The sequence below is a fragment of the Salvia splendens genome, chromosome 1 (genome assembly GCF_004379255.2).
Source record: "Salvia splendens isolate huo1 chromosome 1, SspV2, whole genome shotgun sequence".
In the NCBI taxonomy this organism is placed as follows: Eukaryota; Viridiplantae; Streptophyta; class Magnoliopsida; order Lamiales; family Lamiaceae; genus Salvia; species Salvia splendens.
This window is the reverse complement of record NC_056032.1, coordinates 11,250,355-11,266,007: the sequence shown is the minus strand read 5'-3', so window position 1 is coordinate 11,266,007 and position 15,653 is coordinate 11,250,355. Positions and strand designations below refer to the sequence as shown.

The following is a 15,653-nucleotide window of genomic DNA, read 5'->3' as shown; positions in this document are numbered from 1 at the left end:
TCGGAAAGCAACAAACCCGTAAGTGTTTTTGGGAAAAAGGTCACCGCCTACAACGAGATTAAGCCAAAGGGGTCCTGCCGCCGCACATTTAAGATGCTCTGCAGTCATTTTGACCGAGTCGACCGAGAAGTCAAAAAATTTTGCGAGATCTACAAGAATGAAGCGGCGAATTACCAAAGCGGAGCCAGTGGAGCCGACATTCTGAGAGCGACTTTGCGAGTCTTTTTTGACGACAACGACAAAGAATTCAAACATGTCGATGTTTGGGAGGTGGTCAGAGACGAGGAAAGGTGGTCTGGCGGTGTCCAGTCCAGCGCCGCACAAGAGTTTGCCTCACAGGAGGTTGAGGGCACGGCCACCGATGCAGGGGGGTCCTCCCGTGGGCGCCGTCGGCTGCAAGGGACCAAGGCGGCGAAGGCGGCTAGAGGGAGGAGGGGCCGAGGCGAATCAAGCCAGGCGGGCTCGGACTCGAACACCCTATTGTCCATGTACTTGACCGCCACGATGGCGAACACTTCCCGCATGACGCCTCCACAATATCAAGCTCATCTTGCCGGAATTGAGTATATGACAAGACAAATTGGTATTCCGCCTCCAGGTAGCTTGAGTGCACCGCCACCGCCTTCGGGGGATGATTCACCGGCGGAATAGTTTTTTTAATTTCTATAAAATTGTATTTTAAATTATGTAATTTTTTTTAGGATTTTAATTATGTGTTTTTTTTTTTAATTTTTTGCATTTTAAGTTGTATTTTTATTTTATTTAATGAAGTGTGTTTTTTATTAATTGAAATTGTTGGAAATAAAAAAAATGAAATTGAATGAATAGTTAAGGGATGAGATGGTTAAGAGACGGATAAGAGACGGAGGGTTGCAGGTGTTGTCTCTTAGTTAAGAGATTGAGTGAAAAGTACAGTGGGGCCATAAATAGTTAAAAGATGATACGGTTAAGAGGCGGATAAGAGACGGCGTTGCGGATGGCCTCATGATCAGTCAAAGATATTGTTAAACAATGGACTGGGAAATGGATTTGCTAGAATATATGCAGCGAATAAGAAGAATCTGGAAAACAAAAGTCTGATTTTTATTCAGCCAACAGAATATTCTGAGATACAATAGTCAGATACAGACAGCGAGCCGAAACCAAATTTGACCAGCGTCCAAGACGCTTACCTCTATGCTGAGACAACGGACACCAGAAACAATCTAAAGTCCCTCAAATAATCTTAAATGGTCTTCAAATGTCTCCCCGTGTCGGATCTTGGATACTGATCTGTCCTCTTCAACCTAGAAAACGAGCTCAGTTTCAGTATCCGGTTTATGAATCAGTACTTCTTGTGTCATCAAGGTGGGAATATAACGAGAGGGGAGCATTTGATATTTATTAGTAGAAGACTGAGTGTAGTTTTTCTAGTTAAGCGACTGACTGTGTTTAGAATGAGTGTTAAGTGAAAATACGAACCCAATATTCCGGAGGTCGCATTTTGAGATTGTAAGTGGAAGCCATGCTCATGCAGTAGGCACCAGCATCATGAACTACCAACCCAGCACCCTAAAAGCCACAAATCGAACTGTTTGAGACAAGAGGTGATTGGTACTGCCATATTTCATATGGAGAGATAACATTACATTCTACCTTAGTTGGCGTGGGTAGTTCCCTATCCTTTCCCAAGAAATCAGCAGACTCACAAACAGGACCGACTATATCAAATGTCGAGACCTCAGCATTCGGAGGTGAAGGTGAAACCAGCTCTATGTGCTGCAATGACAAGTGAAGCAGTGAGTTACTAGTCCAGAAAAAAGAGAACTTTAATAGGGTGCCATTTATACATTTTCGGAAACATGTATATTTTGTAGAATTAAAGCACTAAACCTCACCTGATAAGCTCCATATAAACTAGGTCGAATAAGCTCAGCCATGCTCCCATCAATCACGACAAAATTTTTTGTTCCATTGGTTTTCACTCCAGTGACACGATTGACAAAGCAGCAAGTGTTAGCAATGAGCGATCTTCCAGGTTCAATTATGAGATTGAGATTTCATGAAAGAACCAATTCACGTACCTGCAAAACAAGTAATCTTACATGTTGATCAAGTAAATGGCACGACACTTATTGAATTTAGAGTTCAAGCAAACATGTACAGAAAAAAAAGATTAATATACAAAAAAGACATGTACACAAGCAAAACGAAAAGGCGCTTATCTACCAAATATACTGAAAATGCAAGGGTTTCGGAAGTGGAAACAAACGTTCGTGAAAAGGCAAATATGAGCAACTAAAGAAATTACTATCTAATACAAGCAGAATGACACTTACGACTTAAAGGAATCTGAATATTGACATTAGCAGTTATGATTACTTACAGTGTCAATTAGGTCTCTTGGAGTCGGAAGGACAGCTCCAGTATGATAATAGTCTATCCCAAGCCCACCTCCAATGTTCAAGTAATCTATTTCAAAACCTTGGGATCGGATCTCATCTATGTAGTTCACCATCAAAACTGCTGCGTCCCTAAAAATGTCTACCTGGAGAATCAGTTAACTCACAAATTACAACATATTAATCCCAACATTTACAAAACAGAGAACCAAGGAGAAAATAACTATAGATAGGGCTTGCTTTCAAGGATAGCATTGCATCCAAACCACGATATTTCAAAGGGAAAAATAGATATAATTATATCATAGACTAAAAATAGTTAGAAATGCAAGCTTTGCAATGGACAAAAGGTAAAGGCACCTTTGTAATAGTAGAACCAAGATGACAATGGGCCCCGACAAGTTTCAGTTCGTTGGGGTGTGACTTCACAGCATCTAAAAACCACTGCAACTTCTCATTTCTGATACCAAACTTGGAGTTCTTGTTTCCCGTTGCAACATAAGGATGGACCTATAACACACAATCAGCGTATGTTAATCCTAGGTACACAAACAGCAGTATAAGCTACAACTTTTCCATGCAAAAATAATAAAAGAGGAAAAGAAAGCTTTACGTAAGTAATAAGTAATGCATTACAACTGAAGATTAAGTAAGCTAAAATTACATGATCGTTCTGATTATTTGCATAGACAACCAAAATCACATCTCACGAGTCACGTCAAATTATAAGAGAAACAACTACTAGGTCTAGGGTAAGAATCAAGTTTAAAGCATCGAATCATGATCATGTGGGATGTAACAAGTCGACGATGATCTAGGCCAAGCAGTTAAATTTAAGATCTATAGCATTTCTTCAAGAGAGAGGTACAGTGATAGTGAGGATCTGGATGGTGAATGAAACTTTAATATGAATGAAAGATATAAATGCTAGTGAGGTAATCTGCAGCAGAAACTTAGATCCAACCATCAATAAAATTATCATGCCATTACTCTTTTTACAATTTACATATTCTTATTCTTATCCATAAAAAAGGGAAGTAACTTTGATAATCAAGCAATAACTCAAATGAACACATCGATTTTAAGCAACACTTGCAAGGTTATATTCAAAATTAGATGTCCAAGCATCTGAATACCTGAGGATCAACATCCGGATTGATGCGCAGGAGCACATTAACCTTCTTCCCAGAAATTCTTGCAGCAGCCACTATATTCTCCAAATCAAATTCACTGTCAATGTTCACGAAAACACCTGCTTGGGCAGCCAAGACTAGATCCTCCAAGATCTTTCCATTCCCATTAAAGACACACCTGCGCCACAAAGGAATGTATGCTCTAAAACTAGGTAGAACGACGAACTAAACAATACTATATGCAGCACAAACGAATTAACCTCTGCTCTTATTCTTTTGATACATAATGGTAGTGAAAAATTATACATTTAGGAAGAGAAATGTGAGTTTAGTAAGCATCGGTAATTAGGTGTAGGTACTTCACTCTATTTGCAAATAACGGGCAAATCCAAAGCTCTAAAGCAAATGAACAAACTGAAACCTAAACCCTAATCAGATTAATGATTGCAAATGCACTCAGATCAAAGCTCATCTATTTAAACTGAATTGAAGAATAAATCGATAAGAAAATGATGGAACGACGATGAAACTTGACATTGTATATACCTGGTAGGATCAAAGCCAGCTTGGAGCGCTAGCCTAAGCTCATTTCCACTAACCAAAACAGCTCCACACCCCAAGCTCTGCAAAAGCTCCAAGATTTTGAGATTATTATTGGCCTTAATCGCGTAGCCGATGATGGAATTCAAGCCCTCCAACGCTTCTTTGTAGGCCTCGACATTCCGCTTAATCTGCGGCTTGCTGTACAAGTAGAATGGCCTTTTCTCGGCGACTTCCATGACTTGTTCGACCTTAACCCCTTCGCAGTACAGGAATCCATCTCCCGATTTCCTAAAACAGTGCTCCAATTTGTGGGTTTTGGGCTCCGGCGTAGACAGGACTGCCCTGGGAGGGCGGGCTCTGAGAGATGCTGAAAGGGGCTTCAATTTGAAGGGGGAGATGAGGCTTGTGGCGAGGGGGGTTGAAAAGAGCTTGAGGTGTTTGGTGCTCGGAAGTGTTGGAGGCTGTGAGAGGAGGTTCGAAGCCGCCATTGTTGCGAGAGTTTTGGAAGTGACAGTGAGAGTCTACGTTATTACATTTATATTTACAGAGATGGGGTTTCGAGTTTCAACAACCAAATTCTAGGTTTAGGACCATCAGCAGTGAGGCGCCCTAAGGTGCGCCATATAGCGCGCCACGTCAGCATTTTTATCCTCCTCCTTCTCCACCTGCAGTGGGGCGCCCTAAGGCGCGCCTTATGGCGCGCCACATAATCAATTTTGTAATATTTACAAAATACATATGAATTAAAAAAAAAACCTAAAATACATTTAAAATACGAATTTTAAAAACTTCATTCATTTATTAAAAATTAATACATTACAATGCGAAATAATAAAAAATGCAAACTCAGCGACGGCGGTTACGAGCCCACACTTCTTCAATCATGTCGCTCATGAGCTGCGCATGCTCCTGTTGGTTGCGCATTGAGGCCTGCCTAGATAAAACCTCATCGAAACCTAACAGTAACCCTCTATCGGGTGTCTCGGTTGATGTGCCGGCAGAGCTAGATGCACAGTCGTCGTCATTCCAATCGGTGATGCTTCCGCCTTCACTCTCGACTATCATGTTGTGCATGATTATGCACGCATATATGACATCGGCGATGACTTCCTTGTACCAGAAACAAGCCGGCCCTTTCACAATTGCCCACCGTGATTGGAGCACCCCAAATGCCCGCTCTACATCCTTCCGCGCCGCCTCTTGCTTTTGCGCAAATAAAACCCTCTTCTCACCAATCGGGCAGCTGACCATCTTTAGGAAAATTGGCCACCGTGGGTAGATGCCGTCGGCCAAGTAGTACCCCATATGGTATTGGCGTCTGTTGGCAGTGAACTCTATGGCCGGGCCGTTGCCGTTACATTGGTCGGTGAAGAGGGTGGACGAGTTGAGGACGTTGATGTCGTTGTTCGACCCGGCTACGCCGAAGTAAGCATGCCAGATCCAAAGCCGATAGTCAGCGACGGCTTCGAGGATCATCGTCGGGTGGCTGCCCTTGTATCCACTTGTGAATTGGCCTCTCCACGCCGTCGGACAGTTCTTCCACTGCCAATGCATACAGTCGATGCTCCCGAGCATCCCAGGAAACCCGTGCGCCCTCTCGTGCATCTGCATCAGACCCTGGCAATCAGTGGCTGTCGGCTTGGCAAATATGTGTCGCCATAGGCCTCTACTATCCCCCGACAAAAGTACTTCAGACACTCGCGGCCTGTAGTCACCCCACAGTGGAGCTACTCGTCAAAAAGGTCCGCCATGGTGCCGTATGCCAACTGACGAATAGCAGTCGGGCACTTTTGCAATGGTGTAAGGCCGGGTTTCCCGATGCCGTCCTCCCGAAACGTGAAGTATTCTTCACGTGAAGACAATGTACGGACAATGTTGAAAAAAAGGTACCTCGACATTCGAAACCGGCGGCGGAACACAGTCGGGCCCCAACGTGGTTGATCGGCAAAATAGTCTTCAACCAGACGCCTGTGAGCTTCCTCGTGGTTGCTTCGGACATACGTCCTATGTCAAATAGGACGATGGACTTGCTCAGCCGCCGCTGCAGCCGCCGCCTTCTCGCGCTGCATTTGCGAATAGCATGCCGCCATGGCCTCTTCAACGGCTGCATCTAATGCTTCGTCAATCGAACGACCGGAATCAAACGAACTAGAACTATTGGTGTCTTCGTCGGGATTCATTTTCGTTGGATGTTGAGAGAGAATATGTTGAGAGATAGTCGATATGTTCGTATGCACAACTGAATGAGAAACGTGATTTATATAAAAAACGAAACCACGTGCCATCGTCCGCGACCTTCACAATGGGGCGGACGATGTCGCGGACGATGGCCATCGTCCGCGACGTCCGCAATGGAGCGGACGATGGCGCGGACGATGGCCATCGTCCGCAGTTTAAGTCGCGCCCGAAGCATAGGCCGCGACTATCGTCCGCGGCCTATGCCACACACCCACAGTGAGGGCGGACGATGAATGGCGCGGACGATGCTTGCCATCGGGCGTGCCATCGTCCGCCCATTGCGGATGGCCTAACAGAGGCGGCTCAAGCTCAACATTCAAATTAAACCGATCAATTGATTTGAGAAATAAATTCATTGAAATAACAACCTTTTGTATTTACATCTATATTGTGTAATTCAAAAGTCGTCATTAGACTCATTTAAATCATAATTTTTAGTTTATTTCTGTTTATCCAATAACTTAAAAAAAGTAATTAAATAATTTTTATATATTTTTCAATTATCTCATAATATAATTAAATTTTAAAGAAATTTGTTATTTAAATCATATTTCTTGGTAACTTAATTTTAGCATTGTTCTATATTATAATAATCAATTTTATAATTATTATTTAATTGGTGAGGATATAATGACGAAATGTACAAAAGTCACAATAAATTTTACTAAAATTTGAATTGTATTGGATAATTGAGAAATGTACACAAAATTGTGATTTAATAAACAAATTTTATAAGTTATGGGATTGACCAATAGTCAATCAAAAATTATACTCACTTAAATAGCAATTTTCCTTTAAATTATGAAAATTAATCTCTTTCTATTTTCATCATCTTATTTTATCAAATTTGTATTAAAAATTTGTCATCCACCAAGATTATACAAAGGGTACATATAAAAAATTGAAATTAATTTTTTTTCCAATAACCCATAGTAAAAAAAAAAACTAACAACTAGTTAGCAAACTCAATTGTCGACAAATTTTGGTATTTCAACGTGGAATTTTATTATTATGTCCAGAGTCTTTGTCCTAGTGGCAATGAGCTTAGACATTATTGTATGAGGTGTCGAGTTCGAGCCCTGTTGTAATTTCCTCCTTTCTATCGGAGTTTATTTGTAATTTCCTCCTTCATATAGAAGTGATGAGGCTCGTTTCATGCATTTGTTCTATGATAAACTACACCCATTTCTTTAAGCTAACGTACAATAGTGAGTTAGGTGTGTGTGAAATTCGCCATAATCAAAAGCTGCACGGATCAATTGGGCGGATAGACGGATCAAGAGGAGTGAAGTCAAAACTGTTGTGCTGAGTGGATCAAGTCAGAATTAACTATAAGCTAACATACAATAGTGAGCCAGGTGTGTGTGGAATTCGCCATAATCAAAAGCTGCACGGATCAATTGGGTGGATAGACGGATTAGGAGGAGTGAAGTCAAAATTGCTGTGCTGAGTGGATCAAGTCAGAATTAAATGGAGCCAGCAAGAGTACTCACATAGAAGATGGAGCTAAAGACCTCCAAAAGCCAAGGGCAGGAACGACATTTAGAGAGGACAGTACCCTAGGGATCAGAGCCCTACGCCTCTCTATAAATAGGAAGCCAAGCGCGAGTAAAGGGGAGACACACATACAGAGATACATTTAGAATTCAGCTCTCTTCTAGGGCGGAAATGGTAGCTCACTGCACTTCATATCCCTGATTTCCGTCACACACACACTTGGGTTCTGGTTTTTAGTTTTAGTGGGGTGGTAGTTTATTTTGAAGTTTGAAGCTGTGTAACACCGTCCCGAGAAGGGGCGAAGATACAATCTGTTGTTTTTAAGTTTTGCTACTTTGGTTTTACGTTTCCTTGCTGTTATCAAACCTAAATGTTTTTACGAAGTGAATTTGCTGATATGATTTCAGCTTACTGCAGGTGAAGACATCCATTGATTGGATCCATTCATAGGCTTCTGCAGGTGAAGACATCCATCGATCAACTGGATAAGTTTGATCTCCCGATTTGATCAGTCCACAACGACAGGAGAACTCAGAAAACAACTACGAGAGATAAACATATCAATCACTAAAAAGAGCTTTCAAATGGCGCCATTGCCGGGGAGGATGACGTTCATCATACATTTGTTGCAAGATACTTTGGTGTAAATATTGTTAATATTTTCTTTTCTTTCTTTTGATTTCAGTTTGAAGACAGGGATAGCTCAGGGAGACAACAACAAAGAGTCGAAGTCCTTATCTATGTGGATCAATTGCCTTACCCGCTGTTGTGGACAAAAGGGGCAACTAGGGTAGAGGAATACATTGATGAGCGGAGCGTTTCAGGTTTTGTTTAAGAAGATTAGTGTAAATTTTGTAAATAAACTTTTCGTTGTCTTTTATTTTCCCCAGGAGGCAAACAGAGAAAGAAGTGGAACCAAACACTGTCAAATCCAAACCACCTCCCATTCCGCCAACTAACTCGGATGCTAGCTGATGTGAATCAAATTGTACAGTTTTATTCCCATAACTTTGCATGATTTATATAGTTTGATGCTTGCAAAAGTATGTTTTATGGTGTAGGAAGAAGAATGAATGGTGAAACGAAACAAGGAATGAAGCTCGGATGGTGAAAAAGTCTTGCAAAATGCCCAATTTGATAGACTGCCCAATTTTACAGACTGCCCAGTTTGCGTCGTAAGTCCAGAAAGCTCTCAAAATGAGGCACTCGGCCGGGTGTATTTTATGCCTAATAATTCCACCCGGCCGGGTACAATGTTCATAATACAAAATTCTAGCAAGTCTTCAAAATTGTCCACCCGACCGGGTGAATTTTATGCCCAATAATGCACCCGGCTAGCAAGTCTTCAAAATTGTCCACCCGACCGGGTGAATTTTATGCCCAATGATGTTATTTTATGCACCCGACCAGCAAGTCTTCAAAATCAATCACAAAGACGCAGTAACCTCCGAATTCAGTTTTCAAATAGTTTTGAGGCAGTTTTGGAGAGAATTCGGAGAGATTTGGACGGAAAAAGAGAGGAAAAGAGAGAAAGAGAGGAAGAAGAAGAGAAGGAAGAAATTCCGGCCAACATTCCGACGATCTGTCTCCACATCCCAATTCCACTCAACGAGAGCACGATTCCTATGGTTTTTATTGCAAATTCCACCATGTGTTTAGGATAAACTCTCCATGTCGCTCTAACTTGTAATCTAGGCTTTGTATGGATGTTTCTACACTATTGAATTCATGTGTTTTGTTACGAACAATGTGCTCAATGTTTATACACTATGTTTTTTGCTAATAATGTAGTGTTGTTCTTTCCTTTGCTATTGTCTCTTTAACATAGTTTAGGATTGTTTAATTGTTGGTATGCTATTGAATTAGAATTGTCCAAATGATAATTTGATAGTGGATTAAGTAGGTGATTATAGTAGATGTTTATTTCTCCTGCGCTTCCGCAGGAGTTTATAGACATTGAAAATTGGTTCATAGGTTATGTATTCAGCTAATTGTGAACTACTCATCGTGTACATGTTCAGTGTATCTGATTAGGTTGATGTTTTAATCCCTTCATACGTTTCATTGTTAAAGGTGTAGAACAATACAAATCTAGTGAGCAACTCGGAGTGACATGTTTTCCCGTTTGAAAAGACTTTCTCTAGTTAATTTATAGCTTTATTTTGTCACAAACTTTCAAAATCAAAAATCAAATCTTTACATGTTTTTGTATGCTTTTAAGTGTAAATAATCTTTCGTCTCCCTGTGGATCGACACTTGAAATACTACTACGACACTGTAATCTTGCAGTATTGTAGTATTATTAGAGTTAATTAGGTAAACTTGATATATTGTGTAAACCAGACAAGATACTTTAAAATACGCATCAAGTTTTGGCGCCGTTGCCGGGGAAGCAATAGGTTGTTTACTACTTAGTAGTTTTATTTTTGTTTTATTTTGTTTGATATTTCTTTTTGTTTTGTTTAGGAACTTACTTCTTGTTCTTGGGGGTGATAGCCATCTACCACGTCAGGACTTGAAGAAGAAGGAGTGTTTGTTTTAGGTGATATTTTTCTAATTTTTAGTTTAATGATTAGGATTTTTAGTTTACACTCAAGCACACACGTTTTATAGGAACTTACCCCAAAGTTGTCGAGGGGTTTCGATTTCGGTAGTAGTGAAATATATTTTGTGTATGTGTTTGGTTTTTTTTTTTCTGTTGTGCAGGTTTAGTAATAAAAAAACAAAAATTTGTGAATGCACACAAGATCACAGGGTACACCGCCGTTCGGATTACTCTGTTATCAAAGAAAGAGAGGGTCGAGAGGTCCAGAGATTGAGATTTATCCTGGTTATCAAAGTCCTGTTAGAGAGAATCCGGTATTCAGCTCATGTTCAGAAAGTAATAGTTGGATAGAATCAGAAGCAGAATCGATGGCTAGGAATGAGTACAATGATGCCCCACCACCTGTGGGAAGGTTTGGAGATATCCTTTGATCGGGAGTTGAACACCCGGGGGAGTTTGCCTATGCAAATGACAATGTCAACATTCTACCTCACTACATCAGTTTGGTGAATGGGGGAAATCTTTTCCATGGTCATGATGATGAAGATCCAATGAGCCATTTGAATGCCTTCTATGAGTTGACAAACTCTCACAGACCGCCAAATGTGGAGCATCATCGGATCAAGAGGGCTTTGTTCCCTTTCTCATTGAGAGAGAAAGCAAGGGAATGGTATGACTCACTGCCGGACTACAACATTGCAACTTTTGAAGAGTTGAAGTCGAAGTTTCTCTTGGAGTACAATTCTCCAATGAAGATAGAAAAGTTGAGGGAAGAAATCACTTCATTCTGGCAAAAATATGATGAGTCATTTGCCGAAGCTTTGAAGAGATTTACAGATTTGTTAAGGAAATGCCCAAGCCATGGACTAGCTCCGAGGCATGATCTCTTGAGTTCTACAAGGGACTTAATCATGAAGGCACATGGTTGGTGACTACAGGCTTAAGCGGGAACTTGGACGATTTGACCCATGATGAAGTGAGAGCGCACTTTCAGAGATTGGCGAACAATCAGAGGAATTGGCATAATCCAAGGGAGGTGACCGTAGGAAATACATTTGGTGCTACCAAGGAATCTGAAAGAGTTTCAGCTATAGAGGCTCAAATGGTTGATTTTAGTACTCAAATATCTTCAATGACAAAAGTTGTGAAATCCTTGCAATTGACTCCTCAACCCCAAGCTGCACCTGCGATGAAGTGTGGAGTATGCCAAGGAGGACATTATACAGATCAATGTCCAAGTTTGCAAGGAGCACCAGTGGAGGATGTAAATTATATTGGTAACCGTCAAGGTTTTAACCAAGGTAACCAGTAAGGAAATCAGCAGAATTGGAGGCCTCAACAAACAAATTGGAATCAAGCTGGTTCTAGCAAAACTGCAGGAAATCAATGGATGAGCAATATCCAACCTTCGGGGTATGAGAAGAAGTTATCTAGTGATGATCAAGTTGCACAGATCTACTCCTTCATGACAAAGAATCAAAAGGAGAATGACCAGTTTAAAGAAAAAGTGAATGAGAAGTTTGGCCATATAGATGCTATAATGAAGAATTTAGAGAAGATGATAGCCCAAATTGCATCAGCTGCGCAAACAAGGACTCAAGGATATATCCCAAGTACCACAGTCACAAATCCAAATGTTAATGAGCAATGTAAAGTGGTTACTCTTAGAAGTGGAAAGAATTTAGATTCTATTCCGGCATCTCACACACAGGGGCGGATGAGGTATTAGGCTTGCACTCCTCGCACGCAGGGGCGGACGAGGTGTGTAAGGGAAGTCCCGAGTTAGTGCAGAAGGCACAACATGGTCAAGAAGGGGCTACATCCGGCGGCAAGATAATTGGTATGCAATCTTAATCTTATGGAAGACTATCAGTTGAAGAAAAAGGAAAGAAGATAGAAGAAGCAAACATGAGTTCAGAGAAGAAGGTTACTTTAAGTCCAGCACAAGATCCCAAGAGCATGTTCAATTTCCCCGATCACATTCCACCTCTACTGTATCCACCAAAGAGGAGGAAGAGAGTTCCCAAAGAGAAGAGCTTCGAATGGATGATGAATGTGATTAGGAAGGTAAATGTGGATGTCTCTTTGGTTGATCTCTTTACCAATTTCCCTAAATTCTCCAAGTTTTTCAAAGATATGATAGCGAACAAGGAGAAGCTTTAAGATGAGGGAATTGTCCCGCCGAACATGAATTGCTCACAATTAATCATGGGAATGATGCCAAGAAAGAAAAGTGATCCGGGGGGGATGTGTGATTCCTTGTGAAATTGGTGATACCATCTTCACAAAATGCCTTTTAGACCAAGGTCAGGAATATCTCTCATGGCATTGAAAACTGCTCGTGCTATTGGATTGGAGAAGAGAATTGAGCCCATAGACATAGCTCTTCAATTGGCTGATCACTCGATTGTGAAGCCAACTGTGATTGTAGAGGCTGTGTTAGTGAAAGTATACAAGCTCATCATCCCTGTCGACTTCATTGTCTTAGATATGCCGGAAGATAAGGAAGTGCATATTCTCTTTGGGCGGCCTTTTCTAGCCACTGGAGATATGCTTCTTGGCACAAAAGATAACTCCGTCACTTTTATAATTAATGGTGAACAAGTGACTATCAATGTAGATAAAGTGATGAAGCATCCAAGTGATGCTAAGGCATGCTTTAGAGTTTATGTTCTTGATTGATGCATCTTTGAGAAGAGTTGTTGTTCGGTGCAAAAGGAAGATAGTGTCTTTGATGAAGGGAGTTTGGAATAAGATTTTGGTTCCCTAATGAAAGCTGACTTCAAAGAAGAGGAGAATTATGAAGAGGAAATAAGCAAGGTTGTAAATGCTTGTTTGGTAGATTTGAGACCTTCTATTGAAGTCCCACCTAAGCTTGAATTGAAAGCTCTCTCATCAAATCTCAAGTATGTATTTAGGTGAGAATGAGACACTCCCGGTTGTCGTGTCGGCTTTGTTGAATAATGAAGAGTAGTCAAAATTGATAGAGCTTTTGAAGCTTCATAAGCAAGCTCTAGGATGGTCAATTGCAGACATCAAATGAATTAGCCCTACAGTTTGTATGCACAAAATTCTCATGGAAGATGAAGCTAAACCAGTGAGAGACAAGCAAAGGAGGCTAAATCCTATTATGCAAGAGGTTGTTGAAAATGAGGTGAAGAAGTTGTTGGATTTTGGTATGATCTATGCAATTTCTGACAGCCAATGGGTGAGTCCTGTTCAATGTGTACCCAAGAAGGGGGGAATAACCGTGAAGATAAATGAGAAGAATGAAGTGATGGCAACAAGATTGGTAAATTCATAGCGAGTTTGCATGGATTATCGGAAATTGAACAAAGCAACAAGGAAAGATCATTTCCCATTGCCATTCATGGATCAATTGCTTGATAGAATTGTAGGTTATTCTCCCTATTGTTTTCTTGATGTATACTCGGGGTACAATCAAATCACAATAGCCCTAGAAGATCAACACAAGACGACCTTCACTTGTCCCATTGGCACGTATATATTCCGTAGGATGCCGTTGGCCTTTGTAATGCGGCGACTACTTTTCAGCAGTGTATGATGGAAATTTTTACTGACATGAATGAGGATATAATGGAGATATTCATGGACGATTTTTCCGTGTTTGGTTCTTCTTTTGACCGCTGCCTGCACAATTTTGGTCGGGTCTTGCAAAGATGTGAAGAGTCAAACCTTGTTTTGAATTGGAAAAAATGTCAATTTATGGTGAATGAAGGAATTGTGTTTGGTCATAAAGTATCAGAAAAAGGCTTGGAGATGGATAAGGCAAAGATTGGTGTGATCTCAAAATTGCCACCTCCAACAAATGTGAAGGGCATTCGTAGTTTCCTTGGCAATGCCGGGTTCTATAGTAGGTTTATCAAAGATTTTCCTAGGATTGCTAAACCCCTTTGCAATTTAATGGAAAAAGATGCCAAGTTTATCTTCAATGATGAATGTCTTGCAGCTCTTGAGTTGTTGAAAAGCAAGTTAGTTGAGGCTCCCATCATCATCACACCAGATTGGAGTATGCCTTTTGAATTAATGTGTGATGCCTTGGATTTTGTTGTAGTAGCTGTTTTGGGACAAAGGAAGAACAAAGTCTTTCACACCATCTACTATGCTAGTAAGGTTCTTAATGAAGCTCAAATGAACTACACAACAACTGAAAAAGAAATGCTTGCTGTAGTTTATGCTTTTGACAAGTTTCGTGCTTATTTGCTTGGCAAAAGTGTAGTGGTATACACAGATCATTCGGCTATAAGATATCTCATGACTAAGAAAGATGCAAAACCGTGTTTGGTGAGATGGATCCTACTTCTACAAGAGTTTGATGTTGAAATTAAAGACAAGAAAGGATCCGAGAACTTGGTTGCCGATCATCTATCTAGACTTGATGGTGTGGAGGAGACAGAAGATGCGAAAAGGAGAAAAATCAATGAGAAATTTCCCGATGAGCAAGTGTTTCAAGTGAGTGCTCGGGAAACATATGTGCCATGGTTTGCTGACTTAACAAACTACCTTGTCACCGGAAGGGTTGTCTTCTAACCAAAAGAAGAAGTTTTTGAGTGACACTCGCATGTATGTTTGGGACGACACTTTTCTATTTCGTCTTGGTAGCGATGGAGTGATTCGAAGGTGTGTAGGAGAACATGAACACCTTCAGATTTTATCTGCATGTCATGATTCAGAATATGGTGGCCACTTTGGAGCACGCTGGACTGCATTTAAAGTGCTCAAATCCGGATTCTTTTAGCCATCTATCTTCAAGGATGCTAAAGCCTATGTGGAGAGATGTGGCAGTTTCCAAAGAACCGGGAATATCTCTTGGAGGAATGAAATGCCGATGAACAATATCCATGAGGTGAAACTCTTTGATGTTTGGGGATTAGATTTCATGGGGCCTTTTCCCAAGTCTAATGGGAAGCAATATATCTTAGTCGCAGTGGACTACGTTTCTAAGTGGGTAGAGGCTGAAGCATTGCCTACCAATGATGCTAAAGTGGTGTTGAGATTCATCAAGTCTCATATCTTCAACTGCTTTGGAAGACCTCGAGCTATCATTAATGATGGAGGTACTCATTTTTTCAATAAGTTGTTTGCAAACCTTCTTGGAAAGTATGGTGTTCAACATAAAGTTGTTACCCCTTATCATCCCCAAACAAGTGGTCAAGTGGAAGTTTCCAATCGTGAGATTAAAAGAGTACTTGAAAAGGTAGTGAAGCCGTCTCGAAAAGATTGGTCTCAAAATCTAGATGATGCCTTGTGGGCGTATCGAACGACTTATAAAGCTCCTATTGGAACTTCCCCTTA

The 15,653-nt window shown here is 40.8% G+C and overlaps 1 protein-coding gene, 1 non-coding gene and 1 pseudogene across 2 annotated transcripts; 1 reads left to right on the top strand and 2 right to left on the bottom strand.

The window, feature by feature from the left end:
• Positions 1-1,062: 1,062 nt before the first annotated feature.
• On the bottom strand, positions 1,063-4,594 carry LOC121795734 (annotated as a pseudogene).
• Positions 4,595-10,528: 5,934 nt separating this feature from the next.
• Positions 10,529-12,500, top strand: LOC121794481. Its single transcript, XM_042192693.1, has 5 exons — positions 10,529-10,749; positions 10,840-11,228; positions 11,276-11,638; positions 11,717-12,059; positions 12,203-12,500. The coding sequence occupies exons 1-5, from the start codon at positions 10,529-10,531 to the stop codon at positions 12,498-12,500; spliced, it is 1,614 nt and encodes a 537-aa protein (XP_042048627.1).
• Positions 11,099-11,205, bottom strand: LOC121758061. The gene has a single exon (XR_006041318.1). It is a non-coding gene; the product is annotated as a small nucleolar RNA R71 (small nucleolar RNA).
• Positions 12,501-15,653: the final 3,153 nt, after the last annotated feature.